At 55.8% G+C, this 24,769-nt stretch overlaps 7 protein-coding genes across 7 annotated transcripts; all 7 read right to left on the reverse strand.

Annotated features, from left to right (window-relative positions):
• Positions 1-609: 609 nt before the first annotated feature.
• LDBPK_321900 (protein kinase, putative) lies at positions 610-2,577 on the reverse strand (the record flags this gene model as incomplete). Its single annotated transcript, XM_003863558.1, has 1 exon — positions 610-2,577. The coding sequence occupies one exon, from the start codon at positions 2,575-2,577 to the stop codon at positions 610-612; it is 1,968 nt and encodes a 655-aa protein (XP_003863606.1).
• Positions 2,578-8,759: 6,182 nt separating this feature from the next.
• On the reverse strand, positions 8,760-9,347 carry LDBPK_321910 (iron superoxide dismutase, putative; the record flags this gene model as incomplete). The annotated part of the gene is made up of 1 exon (XM_003863559.1): positions 8,760-9,347. The coding sequence occupies one exon, from the start codon at positions 9,345-9,347 to the stop codon at positions 8,760-8,762; it is 588 nt and encodes a 195-aa protein (XP_003863607.1).
• A 1,904-nt stretch (positions 9,348-11,251) lies between these two features.
• LDBPK_321920 (iron superoxide dismutase, putative) lies at positions 11,252-11,878 on the reverse strand (the record flags this gene model as incomplete). The annotated part of the gene is made up of 1 exon (XM_003863560.1): positions 11,252-11,878. The coding sequence occupies one exon, from the start codon at positions 11,876-11,878 to the stop codon at positions 11,252-11,254; it is 627 nt and encodes a 208-aa protein (XP_003863608.1).
• A 2,307-nt stretch (positions 11,879-14,185) lies between these two features.
• Positions 14,186-14,860, reverse strand: LDBPK_321930 (rab11B GTPase, putative; the record flags this gene model as incomplete). The annotated part of the gene is made up of 1 exon (XM_003863561.1): positions 14,186-14,860. One exon carries the CDS (start codon positions 14,858-14,860, stop codon positions 14,186-14,188), a length of 675 nt encoding a protein of 224 aa, XP_003863609.1.
• Positions 14,861-15,977: 1,117 nt separating this feature from the next.
• Positions 15,978-17,762, reverse strand: LDBPK_321940 (chaperonin HSP60, mitochondrial precursor, putative; the record flags this gene model as incomplete). The annotated part of the gene is made up of 1 exon (XM_003863562.1): positions 15,978-17,762. The coding sequence occupies one exon, from the start codon at positions 17,760-17,762 to the stop codon at positions 15,978-15,980; it is 1,785 nt and encodes a 594-aa protein (XP_003863610.1).
• Positions 17,763-18,536: 774 nt separating this feature from the next.
• On the reverse strand, positions 18,537-19,781 carry LDBPK_321950 (hypothetical protein, conserved; the record flags this gene model as incomplete). Its single annotated transcript, XM_003863563.1, has 1 exon — positions 18,537-19,781. The coding sequence occupies one exon, from the start codon at positions 19,779-19,781 to the stop codon at positions 18,537-18,539; it is 1,245 nt and encodes a 414-aa protein (XP_003863611.1).
• Positions 19,782-21,762: 1,981 nt separating this feature from the next.
• Positions 21,763-23,640, reverse strand: LDBPK_321960 (hypothetical protein, conserved; the record flags this gene model as incomplete). The annotated part of the gene is made up of 1 exon (XM_003863564.1): positions 21,763-23,640. One exon carries the CDS (start codon positions 23,638-23,640, stop codon positions 21,763-21,765), a length of 1,878 nt encoding a protein of 625 aa, XP_003863612.1.
• Between the last annotated feature and the right edge of the window lie 1,129 nt (positions 23,641-24,769).

Genomic DNA, 24,769 nt, shown 5'->3' on the forward strand with positions numbered 1-24,769 from the left:
GGAGGGGTGATGGGGCAGGTGAGAAGCGAGAGAGCGCGAGGGCTCGTCGTCCGCACTCGCTGTCCACGAAACGATTTCGCTAACATAAAAGAGATGCATATCACGAAACAAAAAGAAAGTAAAAAACGACGGAAGTGATGGGAAGAAAAGAGGGGAGCACACATATAGAGAGTTGCACGGTAGTAGGAGACGTGAACAGGATACAGCAGAAATCAAGAGAGGAGCAGGTCAAAGTGGAAGCGGACGGATGCGCTATGTGCGACACCGAGTGCCATTCCGTGAAGCTTGCAGACGGCAGGTGCGCACGAGAAGCGCAAATAATAGGATAGAGCACCGCGCCGTGATACCGCTGCCCGACCAATGGAGCGGGGAAAGAAAGAGCAGGAGAAAGAGGGATACGAGCACACGAGCTGACGAAGGCGGGTGGCTGTCGCATGCACACCTGGCGATGCGTCTTTAGGCGCAGATCTCCTTCAGTGCCGCTACTCTCTGGATGGACGGCGGGCACCATCCTCTTCTCGTCCCGAATAACCCCTCCCTCTGCCTTTCCTCTGTCTCGCCCTCTCCTTCGCGCTGGTTAGCCGCCTTTGCCCTCCCCTCCCCCGCCCTTTAATCGATCTGCAGGGCACGCATGAGCGCCTGCATCCAGTGGTCCAGCTCCTCAGCACTAGCAACACCAAAGACGATAGAGTTGGAGCTGTGCATCGCAATGGCAAAGGCGTAAGGTGGCTTGTACCCATCGCTAGGAGACGCAGCGTTCACGACGCGCACGTGCGCGTCCTCCACCTCACACGGGCTCACTGACTTGATGGAGGAAAGCAGCACTCGTTTGCTGCGCTCACCGCCGCCCACGGCCTCCTTGCCCTTCGACAGGGAAATTGTGAGCGTGGCTCCATCGAGCAGCAGATAGCGCTCCTTCCAGACACCGTTGTGGTTATCCTTGTACACGACGCCCTCGAACCGCGCCGAGGCATTCTCGGAGATCGTGCGCTTCGTCACTTGTTGAATGGCCGCCTTCCCCTCTGCAATGCCCTGCAGCACCATTGCCTGATCCCCCGGGTCGGCAAAGTAGAGTCCCTGCCGGTCCATCGTCGGGTTTGCCGCCAGTGCCGCTGCATCGTAGCTGATAAGAGAATGGACATACTTTTCAAAGACATAGAGGTAGTGCTGCATGACAGGCTTGTGCAGCAGCTCCTCCGCACTCGGACGCTTCTCGGGCGCCTTCTGAAAAATGGCGACGAGCAGTTCGCGCATGTCGTTGGAAAATTTTGGCTGTCCGCCCTCCTGACTGTTCACATCGGCTGCCCCTGATGTCGGTGGGCCCGTAGGTGGAACAAACTCCTCCTCGAGCACGCACATGCGCAGCTCCGGCAAGCTGGCAGCCTCAAAAGGGCGGCGCCCACCCATTAGCATTTCGTAAAGCACAACGCCGGCCGCCCAGACGTCCGCCTTCTTGCCGTAGCGCTTTCCTTTCCACATCTCTGGCGAGAGGTAGTATGGGGTGCCGAGAAATGTGCCGGCGATTGTCTCACTACTGACAGTGCTCTCGTACTTCTGGGAGAAACCGAAGTCGCCAAGCTTGAGGAAGCCGCGAGAGGTAAGCAGCACGTTTGCACTCTTGATGTCACGGTGGATCATGCGACGCGCAGAGATGTGATGCAGGGCTAACAGCAGCTGCACAAAGTATGTGCCTGCCTCTCGCTCCGTCAACAGCATCCGAGAATCATTAGTGCCAGCATTGCCGCCTGTTGTGGCTTGGCTGCCCGCCTCAAGAAATGGACGCACCGCGGAGGCGTTATACAAGTTGCGGCGCAGGTCACCGTGATCCGCAAGCTCTGTCACGATCACCACCGTCTCGTCATCGCTGTCGAGCACGTAGTGCTCGTAATAGCGGATGATGGCGAAGTGATGCGTGTGCGCCAGGCACATAATTTCGGTCTGTGCGTACTGCCGGTCTTGCGACACCATCGCGCGCAAGTCCATAATCTTCGCCACATACAACCCATTTGGCTGTGTCGGGTTCGCCAGCGCATTGCTTTGAATCTGCGCCTCCACCATGGGCCGTGCAGCCGCGTCGTAGGCCGGGTTGCGCTTCACTACGTACGCCTCTCCGTAGGCGCCTCTGCCGATGGAACTGATCTTGATATACTTGCTGTGGCTGTCCTTGTCCCCGATGATGTCGCTCAGACAAATGTACCCGACATGGCTCCCCCCGTTTCGGATGGGAATGGGCGAGCCATTGTCGTCCACCGCCGAGGTGGCGGAGTTCGTGCCGCGGTTGCCGCCGACGCCGTCGAGGGCACTTCCGGCTCTCGCGGGGGCGGTGCCAAGCCCCCTCGCCTCCTCTTTGCGTGGTGCTGCCGCCGCCGCTGCTGCCGAAACGGCGACGCCATCTCTACCAGGCTCAGTGGCGTTTCTTGCCCACTGCGCGTCCACCACAGACAACGGCTTCGTCGCTGAGGCGGCACCTACGACGTTGTTGTTGGGGTCCGTTTTAGTGACAATGTAGGTACTCTCCACTTCTGTCGCACCTTGGTAGTGGACATTGAGTTGGCTCTTTGACAAGCCGCCGCCCATGATTACGCCGATGGTGGTGCGCAAGGGATGTGCCTCACGGGCGCCCAAAGGAGTCTACTGGTGAAACCGGAAGCGCGACACCTGCAAGACTGACGGAACCCTAGCAGCGCCCAGACACAGAAACTCCAAACCTCGAAAACAAACGGAAAGATGCAGAATACTGGTTTTGCTACACGTGCTGAGCCTTGAGAGAGCAACACACAAACAAGAAACAATCGGTCGATGACAAAAACAAACAAACAAAAAAAAAACATAAAACGAAGGAAGCGTGTGTGCGCACCCCAAGAACGCACAGGCGATTTCTCAGATGCGAAGGGGCGGGAAGGGGGGGGCAGCACACAAGAGATGTACAAGAAGAGAACAGACAAAGTGCCCTGTCCCTCGTGTAAGAAACAAGACAACAGATTGCAGGAAAAGAAAAGGAGGCAGCGGGGGTTGCAACACGGTTCAGGGCACACAAAAACCTGAGGCGAGAAGCCCTTGCTGGGCGCGCGCGTAGTCTCTGCAGTGTTGCCGCTGCACCTTTTTACAGGTGCCGACCTCTAAAAAGAGAGAGGCGTCGAAAAAAAAGGGTTACCCGTAGAGGTGATAAAGGCGAACAAACAGACGCAAAGGCCAAAATATCGCCACGGATTCAGTTAGTGGCAGTCCGCGTGAGTCTCCTGCTGCTACAGTTGCACGCCAATCAAAAAAAAAAAAAGAAAGAGCACAACGTGATGATAATAAGGTGATGAGCACAGAAACACCACCCGACACACAACAGCGTCAGCCGAAACCTCGCGCTCTTGGTACGGTGTGTATCCAAGAGTTGCAGACACACCGGAGAGCGTGGCAGTCCCAGGAGAGGAGAGAATCGCACGGAGATAACGGAAACGAGAGGACCAGCAGACCAAAAAGATGGACGCAAGAGCGCCGAGAGAGAGTAGACAGATTCTCTTGTGAACAAGAAAACAAAGGAAACCAACACCCTTCGTGTGGGGTGTCTGCACGTTTGTATACAGTTTACGTGAGCCTCGGGAATCGAAACGTGTGAGAGCGTTCAGGTGTAGGCGAGACGAAGCAACGCAGTAGCGTGACAGACGTCCAGAGAAACTTACACATGCACCCCAGAACCTTCTCGCGGACTCCAACGGCAGTGCACGCGCACACGAGCTAGTAGCCGGCCAGCCAGCTTCCGTATACAAGCCGAGAGAGGCTGAGAGATGGGGCAAGTAGGGAGGGGGAGGTGGAGGGGGTGGGGTGCACCGTTGAGCTGACGGGAAAGAGAAGGGAGAAGATTGTGTTCCTGGTTCTTTGTGGCGCCGAGAGGAAGTGTGACTGGAGAGAGAGAAAGAAGAGAGAAGCTGCCGAGAATACAATAACAAAATCAAACACAAAGAGCCACAAGCAACCACGAGCGCACACACGCTTAATGAGAGAGAGGGAGAGGAGAGGGTGTACGCAGTGATACCAACTTACCACTCAGGAAACAAACAAAAAAAACAGAACCAAGAACGGAATAAGCCAAAATGTATAATATGAAGCGTGAAGAGAAGAGGGAACGCGGACTACTACAACAAAAGCCAAACACCAACTAGAAACGCCAACACAAGAACAGAGATAACAATCAAAGAAAACCCTCGGAGGAAAGGCGGAAGGAGAGAAAGAGATCAGCAGTAGTAGTAGCAGTGGCAGTAGTCGACGCAAACAGAGCGTCGAATCCCGCACACTCACCAGCAAGCAAAAAAAAAAACGACGGAGAGAAAAAGTGTCGCTGTGCAACCCTTCCACTACTGGGTATGTGTATATGGCTGTATGATACAGCTGGCGTGGTAGGGTGCGATCAGATTGAGGCGGCGGAGGGGGAAGGGAGTATCTCTCGAGCGCGCACACACAAAAGGAAATAAAAACCCCCGAAAAACAAGCAGAAAGCAGCACGAGAGAAGCAGAGGCCGCCCACGCAAGGGAAAAAAAAGATACACACACACACAACAGAGAGAGTGGAGGAGAAACAAAGAGGAACAAAACCACCGAACCAAGGGATGACGCAATACAATGTCTTTTTTGAAGCGTGAAAGAAATCCACAAACGAAACGAAAAGTTTTTTGAGAATTCTGAGATTTGGTTTATGCGTTTTTCTTTGTTCTTTCCTTGTTCTCTTGTCCTGTTGTCCACGATAGAAGCATAAACCTACGCGCGAGCTCGACAACACCACACACACGCAAAGAAAAAGGGGGAGGAAAAATACACGCACACGCGAAAAGAAACAACACGGGAAAGAGGGTGGAGAAAGGAAGCGAAAAGGAGAGAGAGAAAGCAATATGAGAGAGAATGTACAGAGAGGCGGCTTACAGAGACGGGTTCAGAGGGAAACAGCCACAACACACGTGATGAGGGGTGTGCTGTACAGTAAGGGAAGGCTCAACAGGGCGATGTCGCTCTCGATCGGTCTCTTTGTCCTCGCTGCAATCTGCTTGAAGCGACTTCCCTACCTTTCACTCCGTTTTTGTTGCTGTTGACTTTTTTTTTCGGTTCTATCACAGTCCTCCGTGCAGGGCGCTGCGCAAAGCGAAAGGCAGAAGCTGGTTGAGCGGGTGGAAGGCTCGAGCGTTCCCCAGCACAAGAGTCGGGGTGTGTAGTGATGATATTGATGTGCTGGAGATCGCGAGGAGTAGGCGTCCGTGTAGAAAACGCGCAGAGTGTGGCCGAGAAAGCGGAAAGACAGAGAGAGATTTAGCTCATAAAGAGAAGGTGAAGCATGTGCAAGGTACTTGACCAAGAACACGTACATCGCCGGGCCCCAGTGAAGCGTCGCCGCCATCCACAACACTAGTAGAACCTATTTCTTTCCTACCGCGCTCGACTTCTGGAAGATGAGGCGCGCGAGACGCACACAAGTGAAAGAGCGCTCTCGTCACACACCCAGAGCAGAGGTCACAACTCGCTGAAGGAAGAAGTAGAGCTTTCCTCGGCGATTCTGGTTTGCGGCGAGCCGAGCAAGCAGAGAGCGTGTGGTAATGGCAAGAAGTGCGTGGCGCGGTCATGTCCACGCCACAAACGCCGCCTTCACCCGTTCCAGTGGTCTTTTGCCGTCATCGCACGCAAAAATGCCTGCCAAGATTTTGACGTGACCGCATGTTTGCCTTTAGATGGCTACGACGACATCCACGGAGTGGAAATAGGGGTCCCCACGCGTGCGTCCTGACGCCGCGGCAGCCCGTGTTTTTCTTTCAAGCGTCTTTCGCAGCACACTTTTCGGCCTCCCTTCACTGCGCTTGATAGACCGCATATATGTTTTGAGTGCTTAGTCATAACTGTGTAAGGCATAAAACACGCACGCAGAGCCAAGCAAGCAAGCAAAGAAGAACAGGAGAGAGGAGAGAGGTGGCGTTCACACTCTGGAGGAGAAACGGCAACAATACATGCAGAGGAAAAAAAAACAAGCCGAAGAGACGCGGAACGTGACGGAGGGAGGAGTATTGCATTCCACGCACATAGGGCACACGTACACGCGCAAAGAGGACACGGTGAAGGAGAGAGACCGCTGAGCAGCCACAACGAGTGACAGAGCGGCAGATACGCATAGAGAAAGAGTGGTAACTAGCACAGTACACCGGCGGATACAGGCGCTTACGTGGCACTTTACACTAGCCCGGCACACAAGCGAGACTGGCTGGGCACGAGGAGGAGAGCAGATGCGCAGCAGGGTCACTGAAGTGCACTTGCGGGAAAGCGAAAACTCTTGCAGTCACTTTACTTTCCCTGCTCCCACCTTGTTTTCAAACGACCGTCCGTGTGTGTCGTACGCGGGCACGTCTTTTTTCCCTGTATTTCTCCCCTCATCCGTACCTCCACTCGTTTGGCATCGTCTTGCTGCAGAATACATACACATGTGTGTGTCTATGTATGTACGTGCGCTGAAACCACACTCCTCTTACCGCCTTCTCGTCGTCTTTATGTTGTTTTTTTTTTTTTTGTTTTCGTTTGCTCCCTCTCTTGTGGCGATCTTTGCGGTTCTTGAGCACCAAAGAAACGCTGGGGAGAGAAGAAGAGTACAAGAACCGTACCACACATCAACGACTGGCAGATGTAAAAGTGAGGGGGACGGAGGGGTCGCAGAAGATAGCGATTCACAGACGAAAAAAAAACGGAGAAACAGTGCGGCAAAAGAAATAAAAGGCGCACCTGCTACTACTCTGTAGACCTAAAGCATAGAGAGTTGCAAAACGGTGTACCCTTCACCCTCTCTGGCGACCCTACCGTTGTCTTTACAGCTCACCGCCTTTCACACTGGCTAACAGTGAGGCAGAGGTATACCTGCGCTCAACGTGCCATTACGTGAGGCTGAATAGGAGAGGGAGACGGACGGCACAGCGGGGGCGGCAAAGGAGGGGTGAGGAAAGGTCACAGCAGCCAGACGCACGCAGGCTGGAGACACAAGAAGAGGGAAAACGAAAAGTCACAGACGCTGAGAAGCGCATCAGTAACTTTCCGATTCCTTCAGCAATTTGAGTGCACGCGCAGACGCTTTTTCTCCAGCTCATCTTCCTCGATCCTGAAGGATCGTTACATGTGCGCAAAAGGAACGATTCTTGAATTCTTCAACAATCCTCTGTACGTCAGTTCGCATTTTTCGCGCCTATTTTCCACGTTCTCTTTGCAGTTGTTGTGCGTGCTCCTTCTTTCCCGCTTTTTTTTCGATAGTCGTGTCAATACCATCTCGTCATGGACCACCGTTGGCGGGGATGAAAAGCACAGGAAAGAAGGGGAAGTAAAAACAAAGTGGGGGGGGGAAGAGGGCGGGGGTTACACCCCAAATGAGACCACGTGCGGAAGAGAGCTCTTTCTGTATGATTTCCTGGACTGCCGGCCCACTCCTTCCCCCCATCCCGCCCCACCCGTCCATCATGTCCATCACGCTCTGTTGTTACTGTTCCAACTATCCTTTCGGTCACTTGCTCGTGCTATCACACGCACACAGACACAACAACAACAGCAAAGACACAACCGAGAGAGAGAGAGCCGCGAGACGAGGTGGGGGGGGGGCAAGACAGGAAGGAATGAGGAAGCGCCAGGGAGATGAAAGGCAGGCATGCCCATACGACACACCCGAGAAGTGTGGTGGTGGACGGAAGAAGAGGAGACTCCCATTTGCCTCTTTTCTGCTTTCGCGCCAAAGAAACGACGCACCTATGCAACAACAATGACACAGACATCGATACGGGAGAGGGCGAGAAGAGAAGGGCAGAAGGGGGAATGGCGAGAGAGGGAAGCAACATGAAAAGCACGAGAGTAACGACGACAAAAAAAAAAGAAAAAGAGAAAACGCGTGTGAATCTCAGGGCCCAATAGTCCAAAAAAAAAGAAAAAATGGAAAGAGAATACAAACTAACGCATCAGAAAAGGCGACGGGAAAAAAAAACGAGCCAAACCTACCGCCAGAAACAGAAGGGAGACAGCGGGGAGGGAGGTGTCGACGTATCCCGTGCTAATAAACGTCGATGCGGTCAATAAAGCCGTTCGTGAGATTGCAGGAGAGCGAAAGAGAGAAAGAGATCGAGAAGCAGCGAGTGAAAAGGGAGAGGATAGGTGCTGCCGTGGCTGCGAGTGCTTGCATCTTCGTTTCGCTTACGGCTTTATAGAAAGCCACGGCAGCAGCAGTGCTAGAAGATGTTAGAGACAAACAGTGACAAGTGAGAGAAGGTGTGTTATAGGGTTTACAGAGCAGTGCAGTGCTTCCTTCCATCATATTCCCACCCTACTCAGCACTTGAACCGCAAGCATGAGCACACGGCATTGTGCGGGGCGTAAGTGTGTGTATGAAACGGCAATTTCAGAAAAAAAGAGAGACAAGCAGGCAAGCACCGCCGCATAACCCCCTGAGGGAGATTTCACTTCTCGTTGAAGCAGCACCGTCGAAGAGACAGACGTTCGGTCAAGACGACAATGCTGGGATAGAGAGCAAGAGAGAAAGAAAACAATGGAAACCAGAAAACGAAATAGTGGCAGAGCTCTTCACACGCACACACACAAAAGCACCGCGCTACTTATACTACACTGTTTGCTTCTTTCTCTTGTCTTTCCATCTTTGTTGTTCCCACGAGCGCGCCAGCACAGTTCCGCTTCCCCCTCCCCCGGCGCCACCCGTTACTCGCTCGGCCTCTTTCTCAACGTGAACTCCAAACTGCGCATCGCAGAAGAGCTTAAAGCTGGCTAGAGGCGAAATCCCAGTCCACCATGTTCCAAAATGCGTTCACGTAGGACGCGCGGTCGTTCCTGTAGTCGATATAGTACGCGTGCTCCCATATATCGCACGTCAAGATCGGCACGAGGTTGGGCTCCGTGAGCGGGCAGCCCGCGTCGTGCGTTTGGAGCACCTTCAGCTTGCCACTCGACTTGTCCTTCACGAGCCACGCCCAGCCGGAGCCAAAGTGGCCGTTGGCCGCATCCGTGAATTCCTTCTTGAAGCTCGCGAAGCTGCCAAAACTGTCGACGATCGCACTCGCCAAAGGGCCCGACGGCTCGCCACCGCCTCTCGGCGACAGGCAGCGCCAGAAGAAGTCGTGGTTGAAAATCTGCGCCGCACAGTTGAAGGCGGGGCCCTTCTCAGACTTGATGATGTCCACCAGCGACTTCGACGCAAGACCCGAGTTTGACTCCGCGGCAGCGTTCAGCTTCACGGCGTACCCCTTGTGGTGCTTCTCGTGGTGGAAGGTGACCTGCTCCTTCGACATGCCCTTCGACGCGAGCGCATCGTGGGGGTACGGCAGCGGCTGAACAGCGAACGGCATGACGCACGAGCAGAAAGCAAACAGGGATGTAGAAGAACCGTGAGAAAGGCACGTGAGTTGTGTACGTCGTCCGATTCCTTAGCTGGCTGAGGTGGAGAGATGCTGTTTTCCTCCTGCAGAACCGAAAGCAAAGATGGTGAGGCTACACGCGGCAGCGAAAGAAAACGGAAATAATAATAATAAGGGATGAGTGAGGGGGAGAAAGCGCTTCATTCTGTTACGTTCCAGCACGTGTGTTGGGAGAGAAGGAGAGGGGAAGTCCCATATGTGCATGTTTGTGCAGTTGGGCAAGATATGTGGAACGCGGGAGACGGAGAGAGAAGGATGCGACAGGGGAGCACAGGGCAAGTGCATATAAGGGAGATGGGGGAGAAAGAGGATGGCAAGAAATGGTAAGCGCGCGCACAGTGATGTCAAGTTGAAACACGGAAGCAGAGGCAGGAGTGGAGTTTGTGAGAGGAAGTAGTGTGCGACGCGGGGTGGCGAGACTTACGGAATTGGGCGACGGAGCTGTCGCTGCAGAGAACAAAACAATTCGAAACGGGAGGAGTGGGCGATGAGCATTCTTCGTGCGCTTACTCTCGGTGAGAGAAAGGGCCTGGCTGAGACACGTGACCACGCGACAGTCAGTATCTCCGACATTCTCACTGATGTGCATCTAGGGTACTTGAACTCCCATGCTCGCTGCCTCGTTGTGTAGTAGCACCACTTCCTCAAGCCCTCTTGTTTTTTTCCTGTCGCATTTTGTGTCGCTTGTTCGCTTTTACAGAAGGAATGCGCCTAACTATCGCGTCATGACCAGCCACCCTGTCTCCCGACTCCCTCCTCGCTGCACAGAAAAAAAAGCAAAAACGCTAACACACAAATAAGCACACACACACACACATGTACAGCAGTGAAAACACAATCAGATCACGGTCACCTACTGAAGTATAAAAAAATCATAAAGATATATATATAGATGTACATGGAAAATAAGACGAATCTACAACATGCATCCATCATCTTTCGTTACCTTACACCACGACCATCCACACCACACCTCTGCCTCCTCCACATCCCACAGCGCACCAGCATATTGAGTGCGGTTACCAAAGTGAGCTGAGGGACAAACACACGCACAGAGAGACAGACACACACAGACAGATACAGAGACGCAGAGAGAGAGACAGAGGAAGGCACAGGGAAGGCACAACCCAGAAAAGGAAGAAAAAAAAAGACGGGGAGCAGAGAGGAGAAGACAGTAAATGGACAGAGAAATAAGCCCGAAGAGAAGCCATAGTAACGGTGTAAGTTTTCTTCGCTGTTTGTTGCTCCCTGTATACCGACAGTCAAGCATCACCCGACATAGATGCGGGATATATATCAGCCCGGCAACAGAGCAGACGGGGCCGATCATGCCAGTCCAAGAAGTGCCGCAGTACAGAGAGTGAAATTGAATGAAGCCTGTCCTCCACAAGGCCCTGCCTTCCTGTGTCCCTTTCGCTTGGCCTACACAGAGGAGCGCGTCATCTCCACATTCGCGTTGTGTCGCGGCGCAGCAGTCTTCTGCTCAAAGGAGAAAAATGTAGGGAATCAATCAGGGGGAGACAATACCGGCAAGATGGTCGAGATGTGTAGCACACACGTGAGCCGTGCACACCAATTTGCTGGTCAAGAGTGCCACTTCTCTTTTCTGAGGCACATCTTCCCTCGCACCCAACGATTGGCGAGGTGGTGTGTACACGAGCACTCTGGCACCGAACGGAACACATACACGTCCGCACATCTAGCAAACGGATGTTTGGACTGCCCTCGTCTCACAATAGTAACCACGAAAAGATATACGGAGGCGATGGCGACTCGAGCTTCACTATGAGATACCGAATTTACGCGCGAGTATGGATCCCCCGTTTCCATTCCTTTTACAGATCACTGTTGACGTAGTGGGAGCCACCAGCAGCCCTGTAGCAGCGGTTGGCGTGCGACCAATTTACCATGTTCCAAAATGCGTTCACGTAGGACGCGCGGTCGTTCCTGTAGTCGATATAGTACGCGTGCTCCCATATATCGCACGTCAAGATCGGCACGAGGTTGGGCTCCGTGAGCGGGCAGCCCGCGTCGTGCGTTTGGAGCACCTTCAGCTTGCCACTCGACTTGTCCTTCACGAGCCACGCCCAGCCGGAGCCAAAGTGGCCGTTGGCCGCATCCGTGAATTCCTTCTTGAAGCTCGCGAAGCTGCCAAAACTGTCGACGATCGCACTCGCGATCTCTCCGTGCGGCTTCGACCCGCCTCTCGGCGACAGGCAGCGCCAGAAGAAGTCGTGGTTGAAAATCTGCGCCGCACAGTTGAAGGCGGGGCCCTTCTCAGACTTGATGATGTCCACCAGCGACTTCGACGCAAGACCCGAGTTTGACTGCGCGGCAGCGTTCAGCTTCACGGCGTACCCCTTGTGGTGCTTCTCGTGGTGGAAGGTGACCTGCTCCTTCGACATGCCCTTCGACGCGAGCGCATCGTGGGGGTACGGCAGCGGCTGAACAGCGAACGGCATGACGGGCTAATGGAGCGACAGGGAAAGAACGGCGGGGACGCCACTGAGAAGGGCAACGAAACAGCTCGAGGTGTGGGCGATGGAGCGTCGTGACGAAGCAAATGTGTGTATCGGTAGGTGTGAGAGAGAAACAGAGAACTGCAACGGGGCAAACCGTTTCCGGTGTGGCCCAGGGATGTGGATGGTGCAGGGTCAGCGCGGATTCGGAGGGAGAGAACAGAAGATGGCAGGCCGTATGAAGTCCAAAGCGGATTGATAGCAGCACCACCATGGAGCGCAGCTGCCCCCTTGCGTATCCACAAAAGGAGACGAGTCACACGTAAAGCAGGCGGCGATGGAAGGTGGGGGGCACTCATTCGCATGTCCCGAAGATGCAAACCCTGGCTGGTGCAACTCTCCGAGGCAACGCTTCCTCCTGTTCACAGCGGCGCATTCATTTCGTGGCGCTGATGGCGTGCACAGAGGGGCCTGCGGCTGGCTCACGAGTATCAGTAGAAAGAGGTCGTTTGTTGGACATCGCACCACGCTCAGGCATTTTGCTGAGGTCCCTCGGCGTTTCACTCAGCACTTTCCCCACCCCCTCCCTCTTTCCTTTTTCCTTTTTTTTTTTTCGTTAGGGAGGAGAGGAGAGGGGGAGGGCGGCGGGCTCCTGACATGCGTGCGTGTGCCCTTCTTTTGCGTCCGTGTAGCTGCACCGTGTCCGTGCACGGACTCCAGACGACTGCAGCAGAGAAAGACCGCCCTGCGCACGGCGACTTTCCACACACGCGCACGGAGGGAGGGAAGGGAGGGCGAAACGAGCACGAAAAAAAAAAGGCAAAGCACCGAAAAAAAAAAGCGCACCGAAGGAAATCGACAAGACAAGGAGGAACAACGAGAACAAAACAGAAAAGCCCTGAAAACGGATAGGCAGCTGGGGAGAAGAGAGGGAGCCAACAGGCCACAGAAGTCCGTACTTCGTAGCGAACCAAGAAGCTCGAAAGCAAGGGCATCACACACAAGTCGAGAGACTGCGAGAGAGAGAGAGAGGGCGGTAGAAAGAGGGATGGAAACGGAGGCTCGAGGGGTGCAATGCCCACTCGGGTGTCCCCGCACCGACCCACCAACCAACCGGCCACAATCTTCCTCATCCTTCCCACAATGCGCTCATCCGTTGAAGGCCTTCAGTGCGCAGTATTTGCCCAATTTAAATAATAATAATAATAAGCCGTAATTGGCCTTTTCGGCCACCCTGTACCCATTGGGCGCGAACATGGGCCTCGTGTTCCGTACATGGGTGTCTGTCTTTAAGCGGAGCCCCTATGCCGGCATCGATGGGAGAAGCACACAAGTCAGAGGAGGAGTCACAGGGCGCTCCGCAGACAGGAACACCAAAAGAAAAAGAAAACAGTACATGAAAAAGCCCAGAGGCACACAAACAAACAAACGGAAAAAAAATGTAGGCTCGGCTCAGCACATCTAGCATACACTGATCGCAACAAGGGATGTAACAGCAGTCTAGATCACCACATCTCATACGCATTTACATAAACAAGCATGCGCACTACAACAACTTCTAAAGGGAAGAACACTGCGGCCGAAAGACGCGAAGAAATCAGCCCATATATATAGTCCATCAGCCGCATCAGAGAGAGAGAGAGATGGCAAGAGGCAGGAAAACGGCTCGCAGTCCAACTGGGGAGATTGCACAGCATCGGACGCAGCTGCTTCGCCTCGCCAAGCAAACATATATATATGTATAAGCGTTATTCACACAAGAAATTTCAGCGTTCCCTTGTCGCCTCCATAAGTAAGACAACATCAAGACAAGGGAAACTTGAATAATGATGATGTGAATAGCACAGAATCCCGGAGACGAGCATCCACAGAACCGTAGAGACGGGATGATCTGCAACGTATTCTGTGAACTAGGAGAGGGGAGTCCACCTACTGCAACGTGAACCCCCTATCATACAAGGCACGAACCGCCTAAGGGTAGACGATCCCCGTGCGTTCATGTAGCAGACGCTTACGAGCCGCAGTCGCACTTCGAAGACGCCATTGCCGTGTAATTCACACACACACATATAACAGCCGCCTGCACCGTCACAATCGTCGGCCGCGCAAACGAAGAGCACTATTTGGTAGGCAATGTTCATGTCCGCACGGAGGCTGAGGTACATCAGGCACGGCGATGGATGTGCGCCCCGAACAAGTACCTCATAGAGCATACCGCAGAGAGCTGTGGCTTGTCTGTGTCAGCGCACCAAAAAAGAAACACTGTGAAAAAGAACGCTTCCAGTGCTCCTGCTCTTCTGTTTTCGCGCTCTACGATGACACTGCGGAGGCACCCGCGGCTGTCTTGTCCTCCTTCAGAATGCCGATCACCTGCGTCATGAAGTCGTCCTTTGCGGGATTCTTCTTGTACGCGGCCGCCGTGGAAATGGCGCTTTCGAAGAGCTGCACCACGTTGGAGCCGTCAGCAGCGGAGACGTAGTACAGCGGAAAGTTGTGTTTCTCCGCAAAAGCAAAACTCTTCGTTGTAACAGACGGATCGGTGTCGATCTTGTTGCACGCTACAAGGCACGGAATGTGCTCCCGGTAGACGCGCATCTCGGAGAGCCACTTTTCTAAGTTTTTGTAGGTCGCCTTGCGTGTGCTGTCAAACACGAGGATACACGCGTGTGCGTCGTGATAGTAGCTCGGGTGAACCGTGGCAAAGCGCTCCTGCCCGGCGGTGTCCCAAATGTCCACGTCGACCTCCTCGCCGTCTTCTGTCACGAAGTCGTAGCGGTACAGGGTGAGGGCGTAGGTGGACATCTGCACTGGGATGTACCGCTGCATCAGGAAGCGCTCTACCAGCTTTGACTTGCCCACCGCGCTATCGCCGAGCAAGATGAGCTTGATGGGCTTGCGAGCCTCATCAGGGCGGTTGTCGAAGACGGTCTTCGGCTTCAATACCTTCATTTGTGCCGTCATGGTGTGTGCGTGTGCAGTTTGCATATCTCCCCCTCTGTGTGTGTGTGTGTGCGTGTGTGTGTGTGTGCGTGTGTGTGTGCATGTGCCTGTGTTTCGCTTTACAAGCAACAGCACACAAAAGCACGCGCGAGGATGAAAATGCGGTGCGTCACCGCTCCTCGCCACCACCGCCTCTTTCTTTCTGTGAGTCTACGGGACGTGTGCGCGCAGGGTAGGGCCACTTCTGTGTTGAGTGGGTGTATGCGTGGGCGTTGAGCTCCTCCAGTAGAAGCAGACCAAAACCTTCATGACGTGAGACGCCACAGTGCAGACAGGCAAAAAGACGGCATCACGGGAGGTGAGCACGGCGCGATCCAGAGAAGCGTTAGCGGAGAGAAGGGAAGCAGAATGGTGCGTTGTGCGACAACTCTCTTCAGACGGCAGACGCATGAGGCGTATATAAAAATACAAGATATATATATATATATATATGGCGCCGTGGTATGGGCAGAGCGTACGACGACATGAAAACGTCTCGGGACATCGGCTGCCCCCCTGACCTCTACAACTCGTACAACGGTCAAGCGCTGCGCTGTCCCTCCTCCTGTCGGCATACCAAACGTAAAGTAAGACGAGGCGGCGAAAGCATCGGTTGCCTTACCGTCTTTAACCCTTCGTAGGAGGTCACTATCGGTCCCTGACATCACACGCCATCGAATCCTCATGCTCGCCTTGTCCAGTGTTTCGCTCCAGTCGGTGATGGAGGAGAAGGAGGAAAGGAATGGGGTGTGAAAGAGAGACACACACACGCCGCGAACAACGACAAAAAAAAAGAAAACGATGTGGCGCAGGGCAGCCGCCACATAATACGAGCCGCACGCACAGAGAGAGCAAGGAACTCGATAAGCACCGTTCATGTGGTGTATGCCCATGGGTCACACGCCGGACCAATCAACCACCATGGCAGCATCACTGGCAAAACGTTGAGGCAAGAGTGGTCGAAAAGAAAAGGGGGTGCAGAAATGGAGACGGCGCACGCAAACCTTCCAGCACAACATCGGCTGACGATGTGCTGCTCGACAAGGGGAGTGGAAGCTCAGTCACTACAGTCGGCAAAACACATCCCGGCGCCGTCACTCGCACTCCTTGCCGTCCTCCTCGATTACAGCCCTTTCATCTCAAACTTCATCGGCGGCGCCATCTTGGGCATCGGCGCATTCCGTTCATTTACCTGCTTGCGCAGTGTGTCGACGCTGCGCTTCTTCTCCCTGTCCTCCATCCCCTCATCCTCGATGCGCTTCTCTCGCCCTAGCAGGTCCTTCTCCACCACTGCCGCCTCCGTCGTAATCATCATGCCCGCCACGGAGCATGCGTTGACGACGGCGGACTTCACTACTTTCATGGGATCGATAATGCCAGCCTCGAACATATTCACATACTCGCCGGTCTGCGCGTTGTAGCCGAAGCTCGGGTCCTTGCGCGCGAGTACCTTCCCCGCCACCACGCTGCCCTCGACGCCTGCGTTGTTCGCGATGTAGCGCGCGGGCAGACCGATTGCCTTCTTCACAATGTTGACGCCAGTGCGGATGTCAGGTGGAAGTCGTCGGTCCTTAGAGATGCTCTCGAGACGCAGAGAGGCCATGAGCAACCCGGTGCCACCACCTGCGAGGATGCCCTCTGACACAGCCGCGCGCGTGGCGTTGAGCGCGTCGATGATGCGGTCCTTCTTCTCATTGATCTCGACCTCCGATGCGCCACCGACCTTGATCACCGCAACCCCACCCGAGAGCTTCGCGAGACGCTCGACCAGACGCTCGCGATTGTACTCGTGGTCCTCGGCGGAGATCATGTCTTTGATCATCTGCACTCGCTCCTCCACCGCGATGGCGCTGCCGCCGCCCTCCATCAAGATGCACTCGTCACGGGAGACGGTCACCTTTCGACAAGTGCCGAGGAACCGCTCGGAGAAATCGTTCTGATCCAGTGAAAGACCTAGGTCTTCTGAAATCATCTGCGACCCCGTGAAGACGGCGATATCCTGCAGCTGGTTGATGCGCATGTCGCCAAAGCCCGGGGCCTTGACGGCGCAGCCGCTGATGCGCCCCTGAATCTTGTTGTACAGAAACGTGTGCATGGCCTCCCCCTCCACGTCCTCCGCAATCACCAGAAGCGGACGCTTCTGCTGAATGGCGTAGTTCAGCGCGGGCAAGATGTGCGCCACGCTCGTGAGTTTGCGGTTCGCCACGTAGACGAGGGCGTTCTCGAGCTCGCACCTTTGCGCCTTCGTGTTCGTCACAAAGTACGGCGACGTGTACCCACGCTCGAAGGACATCCCCTCCACCAGCTCGAGCTCCGTATTAAGCGAGCGACCCTCCTGCGTTGTGATTACGCCATCCTTGCCGACCTGCTGCATCGCGTCACCGATCAGGCTGCCGATCTCTTGGTCCATGTTCGCCGAGATCATCGCTACCTGGGTGATCTCAGATTTGGAGGTGACTGGGCGAGACTGCTCGGCCAGGGATATCAGCACCTCCCGGCATGCGAGGTCGATGCCCCGCTTCAGGTCCATCGGGTTCGTGCCACTTGCAACGCTGCGGAAGCCCTCCTTGAAGATCGCCCCGGAGAGGACGGTAGCGGTGGTGGTGCCGTCACCGGCGTTGTCGTTGGTCAGCCCTGCCACCTGACGAACCAAGTTCGCCCCAAGGTTCTCGAAGCTGTCCTCGAACTCGATGCTCTTGGCAACCGTGACTCCATCCTTGGTGATCTTCGGGCTTGCGTACGGCATCTCGAGAATCACGTTTCGGCCCTTGGGGCCCAGCGTGACGCCGACGGCCTTGACAAGGTTCTCGACGCCGGCAAGCAGGGCGTTGCGGGCCTCCATGCCATAGCGGATGTCCTTCGGCGTTGAGCCGTACTTGACACAGCGAAGCACCGTACGGGAGAGCATCTTGCAAGAGTATAGAAGGTGCTGATGGGGGTGTTCCAGTTTGAACTTTTTTTGCTTGATTGCCGCAATCGGCGCCACAGCGAAGGGCTGCTCTTCGCCAGGCGGTCCCACACGAGTTCGACGGCGCAGTTGCGCTGCGTCACGCGTGACAAGCGACTCGAAGAGACTTCCTCACGCAGACACGATTCCAAGCCGTCAGTCGACAAAGTAGCTGGGAGGATGGACGGCGTGCCTGGTAACTCCGCAGAATACACGAGTCCCTCGGTGAGAATGGTCCCTTCGTGGTCGTACTGTGGGACAAGTAGGCGGAGCAGAATACGAAATCGTACAAGGAAGTGGTAGGTGACGAGATGATAGCGGCAACAAACAGAGCTCTTCGCGGTGACGCTGAGGTCCTTGACCCCCGCGTCTGGGCGCCATCGAGGGACTCTGCGAGAGCAGCGAAAGAAAAAAGAAAAAGAAGCCGAGCCGAAAACGGACGACGGAAACAGGCATGTGTATCGATGGCAGGAGAGGCTACTGCCAAGGTCTACAAGGTCTCCGCGAGCGTAGGCCGATTAGTTCGCAGACGTGTACGCGAGCGAACTCATCACAAATCAGCGCTTGCCTTGCCTTTGCATTTTTCTTGCATCGAGCTTGATTGGGCCGTGGCCATCTACTCTAAGTACAACCGCGCACCCCGCGCAGTTTTGAGAAAAGTCTGCGTGTGCTGTGCCGCATCCCCTCACCCCTGCCTAGGAGTACGTCTCCGCCATGATCGTGTCGCTCCCTGCTTTATTCGCAGTAAAAGTACCGCCGAGCGGCCGCCACGAGCTCGCGATTGGGGCCCATGGGAAATTTCAGGCTCCCGTGCGGGGGCGGGAGAGAGATGCCCCATTCTTCGCCATCACGGCGGGACAGCTTCACTTCCACCTCCCCGCGCAGCGTCAGTGTCTCCAGCAGCGGACGCGCCGCCGTGGTTGCCACCGCCGCGGACGAATAAGCACTCACAACGCCATGAGCGCCGTTCCCGCCGTCTCCATGCTCATTGGGCCGCAAACCTGAGACGGGGGCGCCAGAGCCTTGAACGACGGTGAGAGCCCCGCTATCGCTGACAACGCTAGGGGGCGGCTTGGCCCACACGGGTCCTGGGCTAATGGACAGCGATGCCCCCGGACCCATGCTCTCGTGCAGGGATGCGGAGTGGATGTGATGCGATTCTGACTGCAGCTGAGACCATTCTATCGGGCTCCGGCGGCGCAAGCTTATCGAGATGCACGCCAACCCAGCGTTCGCCGCCGCCGTCACAGACCACGCCGTGTACTCTCGCAGCTCGTTCGAGTTCATTGGCGAGCCGCTGCCCCTGCCCCCGCTAGTTTCGGCGGCCAAGTCCGTCCCTGCAAAGCGTGCGCCACCTGCGGGCATCGGCGGGCCACAGAAGTCGTCGCCGGCGAGAATGTCATCGTACACGGTGCTTATCGAGCGCGGCAGTGCCGGGCCGTCTCGCAGCACCGGGAAGTCCGAAAGAAAGCCGCCGCCGGTCAGCACAAAGCCATCCATCACATCCACTGGCGCAGCAAGCGTCACGGCCTCCCTCAGCTGCGGCAGCCGCCCCTCTGCGCCAGCACACCGCAAAGCGGCACCGGACTTGTCGTCGAGGTGCTCCTCGAGAAGCAGCCCATAGATCTGGGAGCGTCGCTGCAGAGCACAGAGCTCATCGTTGTCGATGCCGTCGAGCACGCTGGAGAGAGACACACGAAGTTCGTAGAGGTTGGCCGGGTCCACCAGCGTAACGACCCGCACAGTGAGGCACGGTGGTGGCTGATGCGGCCATGACTCGTGCACTGGCAGCTGCCGCACCACCCAGGCGTGCTGCTCGGGATCGAAGAAGGAGGCGAGGAGGCCCGTCTTTCCCTCACCAAAGAGTCGCACCGAAGCGGCGAGCGGCTTGCAGAAAGACGGAATCGGCAGGACAATCTCAGCTGCCTGGCTCCGCTGCGTTACGAAGTGGTAGTAATCGCCACTATAACTCTCCGACATCGCCACCGTTGATTTTGCTTCTTGAGAGGAGCAGGAGGGGACGAGAGCCAGCGTGCGTGCTTGGGAGAGACGAACACGTGATGAAGCTGTTGGGTCACGATATTCGGTTTTTCACGCAAGGAGAGTCACGTTTTTTGTTTGTGCTCGATGAGGGCAACGAGGGATTGAGCACAGACACCCACACGTATATGTGTGCATGCTGGTGTACGTCGCTGCCTTTCCCGAAGCAGTCGTGTAGTGGAGAGCCCAGGAGGTCCACCGTGCAACACGAGTCTGTGCAACGCTGGGAATATATACACCCTCACTCACTCAGGAGTAGAAAATAGATGCAGGAAAGATCGATGCGGTGATGACGAAGGGGGTATAAAAAAGAATGTGAGTAAAGCAGGTGAGGATTAGAAGATGATGCGCGACACCTATGTGCATAAGGCGCGCTATCGAGATATTGTCTTCACATAACCTATACAGCAGATGCAGCAGGGGGATACCCATCTTATACCGTGCCGAGTAACTCCGACAACGTGCAAACCGAAGTGATGCACGGCTGAGCCGCGCGCAGTGGTGAGAGCGTGGACAAGGAGCGAGGACGAACGACATGATACCTGCACCCTGCACAAAACGCACCCATTGCCTCGTGCTTCATTCTCGTTCTTCACCTTTCAGTATGCATTCAGTGAGTCGCACGAGCCCGGGCGATACGGTGGGGGGGGGGGCAAGTATTGTAAAACGAAGGGAACATCGGCACCACAGCCCAAAAGAAGAGAAAAAGAATAAAACAACCAAACACACATAACCTTATCAGCGGTGACGCGAGGAGAAAGAGCGACGCCCTCACGTGGATGTGAGCCGGCCTAAATAGGTTTTGGACAAGCGCCATGCATGCGTTTGTGCACGCCAACAATCCGCTTTTCATAGTACACGGTGTCTACGTGCCTCTCTCGATGTGCAAGTCACTTCACAGGGTAACGGCTACTTTCCTCTCGCGATATGTTCATTCTCTGCTGTACAACACGAGCTGAACTCCATAGTCCCAGTCCCGCCACAGTCCCTCAGCGCGTGCTGTCAACCATCGCTTTCGCCAGGCGTTGCGGCAGTGTGCCCACTCAGTCATCGGAGAACGGCCCCACTGCCCTCAAGCTCTGCCCGCCCACCCATCCTGCCTCGCAGGCCGCCTCACAGCCGCTCCCACATCATGTCGGTCCCTACGTGCTGCACACACACACACACACTCGCGGTGGCGCTCCGCCGCCCCACACCACTGGGCAGTGCGAGGGCCGGGGGTGCGGTACACGCTCGAGTCACGCGGACGCTCTGCCCATCACGTGGATGGCGCAAGCGTGTGCACGGTCGCAGGTCGGTCCGACGCAGCTCCATCCAGCCCCTCACCGCCGACATCAGCAGTGATGCATCGCTCGGGCCTTCCCCTACGTCGTAGGCACCCGACCCTGTCACCACCAGAGGTGGCCCGGCATTTGGCAGGGCTAGGGGGCGAGGGGCTGCTTTGGCTTCCTTACAGAGTATAAATAGGGAAGCCTGAAGATGTCAAACACTGACGGGTGTGTGCCCGCGTCACCAGGGACTCGCATATGTGCAAGTACACAAGCTTTCGATGGACGAGAGGAAAAGAGAACGTCATACTTCTCCTCTCATTCCTCGACACAAGGCTACCGCCACTGTCCCGGCGGCAGTCCATACCCTGTGAGCGGCACACGTATCAGGCGTCCGCCGGGGTGCCCAATCGGTGAGGTACCCTTTCAGATTACAGTGCGTCCGTAAGCAGCGCGAGAGTTCCCCTTTCACGCGATCAATCAGAGGAGCAGAGTAACAGAGATCGTCATGTCACGGTTCCTCAACGATACTCATGAGAAAGCCGTTCCACACGCTATCAGCAGCGATCTGCGCAAGTTTTTGGACGCATTTTGCACATCAACGATGACGAAAAGTCGAGATCGGCGTCACCATGCTCTCACAACGCGGCACATCACACGTGGTCATAGGTTGCGCTGTGAGGTGCGCCTCCCCTCACGTTACTGCCGATATGCACGTCTCCATCTCGGAACGGCGTGAAGGCCGGGGGCGGAATAGCCGGCAGACGAGACGACGGCGCTGCAGGGAGCCTGAGGGAATCAGCAGCCTGAGCGGCTGTGTCGCCAGGTGCGTGCTGCGCGAAGCGACTGCCTTCGTTCGTACAGCCCCCACCGCACGAGCTAGATGCTCCATGTGGAACGCCTGTAAACGGTGACGGCGTCGACAAAGTGGCGCTTCTGTTCGCCGCATCATATGCCATGGGCAACGCCTGCACCGAAGAGGGTCTGCCGATGGGTGGAACGCCGCTCGCGAGGCCGTGTCGCTTAGTCGACGAGTCACATCCACCGCTCGTGGCTGCCGGCGGTGTCGGAAACGCCAATGCAGCCGGTGCGCCACCCGCGTAGGCGGTGGAAGACACTGCTCCAGGAAACCCCTGCTCTCCGTAGGGCAAATCAGCGCCGACAGAGTCAGTTGGCGGGTCACCGTTGATGTTACCAAACTCGTTGGAGTATATCCTGGCTGGCAAGTTGACCTCGCCTTTGCTGGCAAACAAGTGGCTATGCGAATGGTCGCAGCCGTGGTCGTGGTGGCCGTTGTCGTCGTCGCGCCCATTGCTATGACTGTGTCCGTGTTCGTGACCTTGGACACCTCCATGGTTGTGACCGTGCACGCCGTGGCTGTGTCCGTGTGCACCCATCAGCGACGCACCCCACGACAGCTGGGTGCTGTGCCCGAGATCGTTCGCACCGTTGGCTGGAAAGCACTCCACATAAACATACGTCGCAAGCTCAGCCAGCTGCCTGCGTACTGCGTGAGACACGCTGCACGCATCAGAGCCAGACATGAGTCGTAAACGGATCAGCAGCATACTCTCCGAGACGTTCAGGTTCCACCACACGGTCGACTGTACCTGCAGCACACCGTCCAGCATCTTGATGTTGCGCAGGCATTGCTCCAAGTTGCGCAACCGCCTCGGGTCGGTCACACACTTGTTCATCAGCAAGTCGAGCATGTCGCGTCCATTCCGATATCCGACGTAGGCGTAGTAGACGGCCAGCCACAGCGCCCCGACCACGTCGGGGAGGCTGCTGTCTGTCACGACCATCAACAGGCTGGCGACGACGCACGTGATGGGGCACAGCAGGTAAACGGCCGTTTGTGTAAAATTGCGGCGCATAGTGCGTTGTGCGCCACAAGAGGGGCCGTGTACCGCCGGCGATCCACCAGGCGGCTGGGACTGAGCCAATGCGCTCGAGGGACTGTGGAACTCCTCAAAGAAACCTCCACCTCCCATCCCACGCCTGTCCCTGCACGCAGAAACACAGAGCAAATGAAGAAGATCCTCGCTATGCGCGCCGGCCATACCGCGGTGCCCCGTCACGCGATCGGTGAGGCAAACATCACGGAGGAAGACCAGCTGTGATAGGAGCTGCAGGCCACCGAGGGCGAGAAGGAAAGAGGGGTTCGAGTGGTGCCCGTGAGTGCCGCGGTGCAGAGACTCCACCATGGTTGTCACACAACCGAATACCAGAAAGATAGTGCTGCCGAGACGCACGACGACGCTTAGACGATACAGCCCAAAGCCGAAGGGGTAGCTCTGCTGAGTGCCGGCACGGCTGCACAGAGACTGGGTCACGGCTGCCGCCTTGAGCGAAGCGGCTGTGTTCAGCAGCACGAGGGCCTGCATGGAGGCGATAAGAAAGGAGGTGGAGATCATGAAAAAGATGCTTATGCCCCATAATCCGGAAAACGTGATGGCGGCCTGTTGCCATCGGCGTACCCCCTTGTCTCGCGAGGGAGTGAACAACAACGTGCACACCTCCTGCAGCATTGCTGGAGGAAGAGAAAGAGAGGGAGAGAAAGAGAGGGAGAGAAAGGAGCGATGAGCCGAAACAGTGAGAGCGCGAACTAGCGACGGCGGAGAGACGCAAAGACGCTAGAGGCGAACACGAAAGTATTGAGAGGAAGGGACGAGCGAAAGAAATGCGGGAAGTGAGCAGCTGAGCAATGTGTTCAGAAAAACAGTCGTCACGGGGGTCGGAGGGTGGGGCGTCGATGGCTGGAGGAGGGGGTGGGGGTTCGACGTTTAAAGAAAGTAGGAAGTGCACAGAGGTCGGTGCAAAAAAGAGTGAAAGAGAACAACGCTCTCCCGTGTGTCGGCGTGTATTCGTGCGTGCGTACGCAAGGTGGAAGCTGAGACGCGCTTCACGACGATTTTGTGAACTAGGTATATCGTCAGAAGAAAAAGAGAACGAGAGAAAAAGACGATATGGGATTCGCTGCGGGTTCGCTTGCGGGCACAACGCGGTCGTCCCGCTGCATCACGTATTGACTAACTTCAAGTACGATTTCGTGCAGCGACTATGGGATCCGCACCCATCTCGCTCCCCAGTACTTCCCATCTGCCTTCGTGACGCGCAGAGGTGAGAGCGACCTCTTTTCCATTGAAAGCTGCAGCTTCGCTATGGGTCATACGGAGCCGCGAGCCATCCTATCCGATCCACGTCCAGTCATAGTCCTCCCCAAGGAGAGTTCCACCTTTATTTCCAATACGCAGCAGCTCGGTATCATCTGCCTCTAGAGGCGGTTCTCGGTTTGGGGCGGTGAGCAGATTAACTACGCCAATACGTAGTAGCCCCTTGCCTACCATGTCGAGAAGCTCGGCCTGCCTAGCTGGCGGCGATGCAATCACGATGCTGTCAAGACATGGTATGATGCTGCGCAAAATATCGATATCACCCCACACCCGTGTAATCGACTGGCTCACCGTCACGCCCCATCTTCCCCTTGTTGGAGTTGTGCGCAGTCGGCCGTATTCACCACTCCTCCGGACAATGCACTTCGCTCTCCTATTCCCAGGTAAGAGGACAGCGTCATAATACGCATCGAAATCCAGCGCGCAAACGCCACTTGCGCCTGTTCAAGATATGCCCGCTTTCTTTCCGAGTCGGGCAGGTCAG

The sequence above is a fragment of the Leishmania donovani genome, chromosome 32, assembly GCF_000227135.1.
Source record: "Leishmania donovani BPK282A1 complete genome, chromosome 32".
Lineage (NCBI taxonomy): Eukaryota > Euglenozoa > Kinetoplastea > Trypanosomatida > Trypanosomatidae > Leishmania > Leishmania donovani.